At 29.4% G+C, this 9,472-nt stretch overlaps 1 protein-coding gene across 1 annotated transcript; it reads left to right on the top strand.

The window, feature by feature from the left end:
* Positions 5,380-5,994, top strand: LOC109334954 (thioredoxin H2-like). Its single transcript, XM_019570950.1, has 3 exons — positions 5,380-5,504; positions 5,620-5,742; positions 5,854-5,994. Exons 1-3 carry the CDS (start codon positions 5,382-5,384, stop codon positions 5,983-5,985), a joined length of 378 nt encoding a protein of 125 aa, XP_019426495.1. The 5' UTR covers positions 5,380-5,381; the 3' UTR covers positions 5,986-5,994.

Here is a 9,472-nt window from a genome sequence, read left to right as displayed (position 1 = left end):
ATATTAGTTTATATATTTTGATAATTTGTAACAATAATTATGAAACTCGTGATTTTTATGATCAAAATATTTATTTATATTATATGAGTTCATATTACTATAATAATAATAATAGTTTGTACTCAATTATATATTATCACGTCTTACTATATATTTGATCATTAGGTTGCATAATTTGTCAATTTATGGACGATTAATATATTATCACGTCTTACTATACGACAAAAGTTATGAAGACATTGTGTCGTTATATTATATATCCAATGAAAATAATTCACAATTTTTGTGTCTCTATATATTTTGCTTTATTTTATCAAATTATTACACAATATTACTAATATACATTTAATAATATTCATACTTATGTGCTTCTAAATATTCGTCAAAATCAATGTCTCATGAGAATGCTCGAGTAATATGTGATTGTTTAATCATATGAATGCACAGGTAAGATAAATGTTCTTAACCATGTGAGTACACAGGTAACATGTGTGTTTCTTAATCATTAGAATGTATATTTAACATGTATGTTCTTAATCACACGAATGCACAAGTAACATGTGTGCTCTTAACCATATGAATGCAAGTAACATGTTTTTTTTAACCATATGAATGAATGCACGAACAACATGTGTGTTCTTAACTATTAGAATGCACGAGTAACATGTGTGTTATTAACCATTAGAATGCACGGGTAATATATGTTATTAACCAAACGAATACACGAATAACATATGTGTTATTAAACACACGAATACACGGATAACATGTTTGTTCTTAATCATGTGTCAAAAAATTATTGACCCGTGCAAATGCACGGGTAACTTACTAGTTATTTTGATAACTATAAAAAAAACTTTTTGGTTCACTTAGAAAAGAATTCTCATTGTCAATCTCTAAACTTGGATTCTCAATGTCAAAATATATGGAACATTTTTTCCTATCTCATTATTAGGATAACTTTCACATTGTTTACCCTATCTTTCCATCCATCCCCTACCCCACCTATGTGTTCTCCATCAACCTTCACATTACCTTATTTGAAACTTTTTCACTGATTTAGTTCTTAAGAAATTATATACTCTTCATAGAAAAAAGAAATCATATACTCCTCTCATAAAATGTTAGTCATTTGCATTCATCAAAATTGATTTTTCTTATTTGTTTTCTCATGTGTTCACCTTCTCCTTTGTTTCCAACAATTTTTTTGCCACAATTGCAAAGATAAATCATCCTGACACTTCTTAAGTTAATTTTGCTTCCTTTTCATCCTTATTTTGGTTTAGTTTGTGAGCTAATTCTTGTCGCGTGATTTGAGGCTATTTAACATGAGCATTTTTGGGAACTTCTTGGTTTTGCATATAAATTGGAAATCAAGGGTTTAACTATTAATTTTTGGTTTTATTGAATCTTAGACTGCCTCTTATGGTATTTCCTTATTTTGTTACTTCTGATGAGTTCCTAGATAATTCATGTTTGAAGATGCAATTGCTAATGATTGTTGAAAGGCATTCTAGAGAAGATGTGTTTCCACTATTATGGTTGATGAGGAAGACAAAGAGACTTACCACAGTCAGTTATAACTAATGAGATGGAAAAAAAATCCACATGTCATCTTATGATAAACTACCAGTACCACTAGCTAGCACTTAAAATATTGTACATAAGTTTTATCTTTTTATTTTATTTTATAGTTAATAGATAGATATACAATTTGATTTGAACTGTTTCTAAGTTTCCAAAATGATGAATCGAACTTAAAAGTTCATAATAACCATTCTGAACCTTGAAATTGAACCAAATCGTGTTTTGTGGTTTGTTCGGTTCAACCAATTTCATAGTTTAAACCGAAACTACTTATACACCTAACACATATGGCATAGAAATTGATTTCTTAAAAGACAATTTATTATTAGATAAACTAAATTTTTTGTGTAGAGACATATATAACACGTCATATTTGGAGACAAATATATTATGTTTTTGGTGCGATCAGTTATGACTGAATTTTAACTAAAATTAAATTTTTAATATGTTGTGGAACTTTTATTGATAATTTCTACATACATACATCTTCACATAAGTCTTCCTTAATAACTAATATTTTTTATTCCTTAACTAATCAAATAGATTAGTATTTGATAATACTAGTGCCCATCTTGATTTACAATATATAGGATATGACATTATTGAAGCGTGATTATTTTATGCATTTTCTCCTCCTTAAAAAATGAGTACACCTGCTAGAATGAGATGCCGTTCATATAACTGAAAGACCATGAACACAAGTAGAATTCTTTTTCAGGAAGAATGTCAATATAACCTTTGTAACCAGTTTACTCTTTATATTTGACTTATTACTCAAATATAGTTTCGAAACAAGTCCATTATAAACCATTTTTAACTTAACATAAGTTCAATTAAAATTCATAAACGTCAAAACTAATTAACTATGTCAAATTTATGTCATTCACTCAAACAATAGCGTATAAAAAATATTTTTGTGTATATATATAAAGCCACATATGATATATATATATTATTTATATAAAAAATATAAATATTATTTTTAAAAATTTGTATATATTATGTAAATAGTTATATATGATTATATATTTAATATGTATATAATATTCTTTATATTTATATATAAACTATTAAGTTGAACTGTACCTATCTCAAATTAAACTCATTTGTTTCATGAATTATTATATAAAATAATAAGTTGATTTTCTAATAATTGTCTAATTATTTCTGTTCCATGAAACTCTTACTCATTTCTAGATCTTATTTTATTTTGCTTTCTACTAACATATTTCCATCCAATATTATGGACAGCACTCTGAAATCAAAGGATATCTGTATCTTATGGCGCACCTTGGACTGGTTTTAAGTTTCAACTTAAATCCAATCCCGCTCCGAATAAAGGTGTTAAGGAACATATATTGTGTTTGTAACCACACTAATATAATAAAGTAAAAGGCAATATCTCATTTGGTTGGTTTCTTTTTCTATGATGTCCTGTTATTCTTTCACATTTAATGACTTTTTTTTATATTTTTATATTCAAGGGTTAAAAGCCCATTACCGAATAATATTTAGTTGTGAACAACCATAATATGATATATCAATAATATATTAAATTTATTGAATGATCACATGAGTTAATATTTAACAAATTTTTATTATTTTAACAAAAAGTTGGTCTAATGATTAAGAAAAATTATATCTTGAATATCGTGCAAGATTGATACACAAAGTTCAATTCTCAAGAATAAATTATTCAGAAAAATCAGTCATTGTATCAGGAAAGGAATGTATCCAACATCCAAAAGACTATTCTTCATGAAAAAGACCTAAAAATGCTTTTTAGTAATAATAAATAACTATATTTACAGGTGCAAAATGTCTTATGTTATTTTATAAAGGGTTAGTTATAATGACTTTCTCATGGTTTGCTTATATTAATTTTGATATTGTTATACAAAATATAGTGTCAATTCCTATCTTTTAACCTTTCACTTTCACTTAGTATAGTTCTTATTTTAAAATTTGTGTACATGTTTAGTTACACAATTAACCTAAACTAATTAAATATTAGTGTATTTTTTCTGATTCATTTGAAGAATTGGGGTTTAATTGAACAATGGGTTGATTAACTACTTGAAAATTTTAAATAGGTCCTAAATTAAAAAAATTGTATTTTAATTGTTGAATTTGATAATTATTTGTATTTCAGTCCAATTTTATTTAGTAATATGTGAACTTTCTCCTGTAATAATAATAATTGAAGACATATAAGCAAGTAATTGAAAACAAACTATGTGTTTTGCATGATGAACATATTGAGTATTTGTTTTTATTTTGTTCCTTTATTACTAATGTGTGGATTGATTTTTATTTTTGACTTCATCTAGATGATAGTGTGCCGAATTCGATTGTGGATGCAATTCAGGTTCATGATTCTCTATGTAAATTAGTAAAGAGAAATTTTTATGAAGAATGTTGTGGTTTTCTGTTATGTGGTCCTTTCAGAGTATGAGAAATGATATTATTTTTAGAGGAGGAAATGCTAATTTTATTCATATTATAGATTAGATCCAAATTAAATCTTGAGTGTGGCTCTAAAAAATATGGGATCGTCTTCTTACACCTTTGCTCAATGGTGTAATTCTTATACTTATATTAAACTTTATTGTAAGTTAAAATCGGATTCGCAAACCTGTGTGACTGTTTAAATATATTTGCTTATAAAAAAGAACATAAATCTTTTTCAAAAGGTTCTTGTCTATCTTGGAAGTTAATAGGGCCACAAGATAACTAAAATAATAAAGATATACAAGTCTTCTCATTCTATTAATCGACTCGATGATACAAAACCCTTGAGACCGACAGTTTAACATTGCTCTAATAACAATTTTCCTTGCAAGTTCCAGGCGAATGACAGTGAGTAACTTTCAACCTCACAGAATATGAGAAATCTAAGAAAACATTTGGGCTTGAAAGGGAATCATGTATGGTCTACATCAAAACCACGCATATGTCTAGTTACAACTATCTTTCAAATTTTGGGACATTTCAAGAACCTAAAATTCTTAAATAATTTGGAGATCTATAAATCATTTTAACAAAAAAAAATGATTAAATCAACAATCATGTCAAGATATGGACATTGATCTATTATTCCTAAGCGTCATATAGTCTGTCTCAATTCAATCACAATATGTTATATCAATTAAAAGAATTAAACATTCATAATTTTATATATTTTTTGTACAAGAATCTATTTGATTTCAATTCATTGTTAATGGCTTTCCTTATAAATTTTCTAGTTGTTTTTCAATCTATAATATTTAATTATCTATCACCTCTTCTCAAATCACTAAATCGTGAAAGTCTAAATCTATCATATTTTTTCCAATTATGTTACTCTTACTTTGTCTTGATATCTTATATATTAGTTATACCTATTCATCTAATGCACTATTACCCCTTCAAAAAAATTGTTACCCTCTATGCAACCGGTATTTACAAATAGAAAAGCAATTTTTGACATTTTATCCACATTATAATGGAGGGGAACTACCATTATAAGACTAAAGTTAATGTTTCATGTTTTAAGACTAGATAATTGTGCTCCAAAGTTTAACTAAGTGGGGATCACTCCATAGCTTGTTATTTCCAGGAATATGATTCTTTTGACTAGAATATGATTAAAAATTCCAACCATATACTTTGTTAACCTATATAAAACCCAAATGCCCCATCCATATGAAAACGGCAAACCCAAACTCCACTCATAAATAACATTCACCACACGCACAAAGCCTCAGAATTCAGGTCAAATTTTGTTTTTCAGTCCTAAAAAAGGAAGCAACATTATGGGAGCCAACATTTTAGATCTAGTTGAAAGATTACCAAAGTCATCCCAGATCCTTCTCACATTCCATTCTGCTGCTAAATGGAAAGCTTACTTTGATGCCTCCAAACAAGCAAATGAGCTGGTAAGTTTGACGTAACTAAGCTGTAATTGTATTTATAACACTCCTAATAGTAAGATATCATCCATTAAAAATATTGGTCTTAAAGAGATGATTAATCTTTCTTATTTTGTTAAAGATGGTCGTTGATTTCACGGCTACATGGTGTGTCCCTTGCAAATACATGGAGTCGGTAATCAGAGAATTTGCTGCAAAATACACAGATGTAGAGTTCATTAAGCTTGATGTGGATGAGTTAATGGTTTGACGTTAATGATTCCCTTCATAAATTATAAGATATTATATATATTCATACAACAATTTTGTTTAACATTAAGAAAACATTTTGACACAATTTTACAAATGGAAACAGGAAGTGGCACAAGCATTCCAAGTGCAAGCAATGCCAACATTTATACTAATTAAGAAAGGCAAGGTTGTTGAGAAAGTGATGGGACCAAAAAGGGCGGAGTTGCAGAAGCTGATTGAGAAACACAGAAACTGAGTGTATACGTAATAAAGTCAGGATGATTTTGGAATATAGACTTTGTAATATATATATAGTGTAATATGTAGGCATCGTCATTGTGAGACCAACATTTGGGGTTGGTGGGATCCAATTTCGTGATTTTACTAAAAGGCAACTTTGGTGAATTCAACATATATAGGTCGTTGGAAAAAGGTCTGGCCGTTTATATTTTATATTCTATTTTACTTGTAATAAAAATTATTATTTTCCAATCTTCATTTAATGACCCAGATCGATGAAAAAATCATTTGTTAAGTTTACCAGATCCAAATCAGTGTTGTTGTATGCCGTATGTAAGTCTAGTTGTATTATATGTTCAGTAGTCATGAATGAATATTCTATATGAAGAAGATTCATAGTTTAATTCCTAATAGTTAGATTATATATTACGCTTAAACCTTTAAGGTTTAATTAATTTATGACAAATTCTAAGGTGGTCAAAGCAAGTGGTAACTTGTAAGTAGTTTGTGATCTCTAGCACTTAGGGATGATCTCATTCAGACCTACTTTTTATAGTTAAAAATGTATGTAATGATAATATAACAAATTGTTATATTATTAGCGCTAGAATACGTTGGTTTGATTGGGTTTCTAATCTCATTGCTAGTTTGGTTTGTTATTGCTAAACTCTTCTTTGGTTCTCCAGGTGCTTGTATTTCCTTGTTAGTTGTTCGTTTTAAGGTCTTAGGCTTTGGTGTTGTGTTCTTGGATCTCTTTTGTTGTATATTCGTTCCTTTTAATAAATTTTTCACCTTCCAAAAAAAATCATTTATATGTTGATCATCGTTGTGTCTTAAAAAAAATAAATTCACATGAATAATAAATTATATATTAACTATTTAAAAAAATTTATGTTGCAACTCGATTTTCAGTTTAACATTAGCTTCAAAACATAGGAAAATGGGAATGAGATTCCTCTCTTTTCCAAATGATTTGGAGTTACCAATATGTTTTTGACGATTAAAACGCAAAAAATTCTTTTATGGCCAAATTGGATAACGTGGTCTTTAAACCAAAAGTTATGAGCACTAATGAAATTGATTATGAGTCAGGGAAAATATTTGTACAAAATTCTGCCGTATTAAATTAGTACCCTTGCTGATTGCATAGATCTTTATGCCCATAATTTATTTTATTAAAATAAAACAATATATTTCTGATTTTTATATTTAACAAGAGTTTATTTTGCTCTTATGTATCTCTAGATGTAATAGAGAAATCAAGACAACTAATTTCTATGTAAAAATTGGTTGACAATAGTTAATAGATTGATATGATTTTCATTTAAAAATGGAAAGATACTTTTACATTTATTATTCACATATCCACTTCACGAGAATGAAGTACGAGCACTAATGTCAACTTTGTATGTCAAGGATATGTTTTTATTTCAAATTTAATATTTATAATTATTCGCCTACCTGCTTCAAAAGAATGAAGTAGAATCACTAATATCTGCTACGCATCTCAGCTCAAGGTGATATGTTTTTTTTAATAAAAATAACATTTATAATTTTTGGCCTATCCGCTTCAAAAGAGATATAAGTAACAACTCAAATGTCTGTTGTGATACTCAACCTCCAAGTGATAGGTTTTTATTATTAAAGGTTCAATATTTATAGTTATTAACCTCATCGCTTGAAGAGAGATGTAACAACACTAATGTTTGTTCTGGAGCGCAAATAATGAGTGGGGATCACAGAAAACATAATGGAACAAGGGACAAAGCATGCTCGAATTACATTGAATTCTGGAGCGCAAATAATTTGGCACCATCAAACAAATAATTGGGCGATGATTGTCATGCGTAACACTCATCCCAACAATATTAGGCATTAGAATGATGATAGTTGTCACCTTAGGCAGCTATGTAGCGGATACAACCAACAATTGCAATGGGTGGCGCATACCAATTGAATGTTAGAGAAATAGGCTAAAAGGAGGCAACCAATCATTTGCCCTTAGACAACGACCATTGGCCAGTGATTGCACAAAATAGTTAATCACGGTGGAACTAATGAATGCATGCCAAATGTATTTAAATGAGTGAGCACAAATCAATAAGCATTCTTTTTACTAATCATTTTAAATTGAGTGCTAAGTAGAATCCTTGAAATGAAGCTGAAAATCATATATGCAATGTGTTCCTTATGCATTTGTTTTGGGCAGTTTGATGTGTGCAATGGTATGAACAAGACTATATATTGCACATGTTGTTGGTGTAGTTAGTATATTTTTGTCAAATCCAAGTAGAGAACATTAGAATATTTTTGAAAGGGATTTTAAGGTATATTTTTGGTATTACTAGTTTTGAAACTTTTTTTGGAATTGATAAGCCTACTCTTGTGGGATATATTGATTCTAATATGGTTGAAGACATTGATTTCATGTAGTCCACTTCAGGCTACATAATTAAGTTTGGTTTTGGAGTTGATAAGTCTACTCTTTTGGGGAATAAACTCTAGCATTAGCTTGGTTTTGTCTAGGATAAATACTTACTATTTTTTGATAGTCAAAGTGCAACTTATCTTGGTGAGAATTAAAATTTTCATTATGGGTCCAAATACGTTGATGTGAGGTATCATTGCTAGATATTGCACTAGATGCTAGGTTGTTGGAATTGATCAAGATTCATACAAATAATAATGATGTTGATATAATGACTAAGGCTTTATGAAGATGGAAGTTTGAAACTTATTGTGAGATTGTCGGTTTGACAATCATCTCCACATAGTTGTGAGATGGAGATTTGTTGGGTTTTGGGCTCTCTTCCTATGTGGAGAAAGACCAACTTGTTGAAATCCCACCTTTACAAATTAACCTATTGGAGAAGGCTTAGATTAGAGACATTGTGGGTGTTCAGTTTTGGAAAGAGAGATAATAGAAAAGTGTGAGAGAAGAGAAATTGATCCATTGGAACTCAGAGTAGTTGTATTAGATTGGTTAGAACATAATCGTTCACTGTTGGCTTGGGCATAAATTGGGACAACATGTTCATATCTTCTTGTACTTCATTCTGGACGATTGGATTGGTGAAACGTCACATGAGGTGGAAGAAATCGAGCAATTACAATAGCTTATATTCTGATTTTTTTCGCCTCCTATTAGTTCTCTATTTGAAGCTTGTTCATTTGTTGTTTCCCATATTGTTAAGCACAATCTGTGCTATGACTTGAGAAATTTTGGTACTTTTATGTTGATCATAATGGAGTTTGATTGACTATCTTGTGCCCATAGAGCAATGTGGGTTTAGTGTCACCATCATCGTGAGATCCATCTTCAATGTCGTCATTGCCATGAGCTCCATCCTCATTGTCATCGTGAGCTACATCCTCATTGTCATTTTGAGCTCCATCCTCCCCTTCCTGATCCTTCCCAAGTCAAATTGAAGCTTATTTTAAGGTTTGATTCTTTTCAATTCTGATTAAAAATCCCTAATTACTTGTGATCATTAATCCTAAAT

Source organism: Lupinus angustifolius, chromosome LG02, assembly GCF_001865875.1.
Source record: "Lupinus angustifolius cultivar Tanjil chromosome LG02, LupAngTanjil_v1.0, whole genome shotgun sequence".
In the NCBI taxonomy this organism is placed as follows: domain Eukaryota; kingdom Viridiplantae; phylum Streptophyta; class Magnoliopsida; order Fabales; family Fabaceae; genus Lupinus; species Lupinus angustifolius.
The sequence above is the reverse complement of the archived record's forward strand: the minus strand, read 5'-3'. Positions and strand labels throughout refer to the sequence as shown.

Bases quoted from the DNA above. Each gene is read 5' to 3' on its own strand.
- LOC109334954 (XM_019570950.1), top strand. From the start codon at position 5,382: ATGGGAGCCAACATTTTAGATCTAGTTGAAAGATTACCAAAGTCATCC. The intron at 5,505-5,619 runs GTAAGTTTGACG...ATTTTGTTAAAG, and splicing joins CCAAACAAGCAAATGAGCTG to ATGGTCGTTGATTTCACGGC. The intron at 5,743-5,853 runs GTTTGACGTTAA...AAATGGAAACAG, and splicing joins TTGATGTGGATGAGTTAATG to GAAGTGGCACAAGCATTCCA.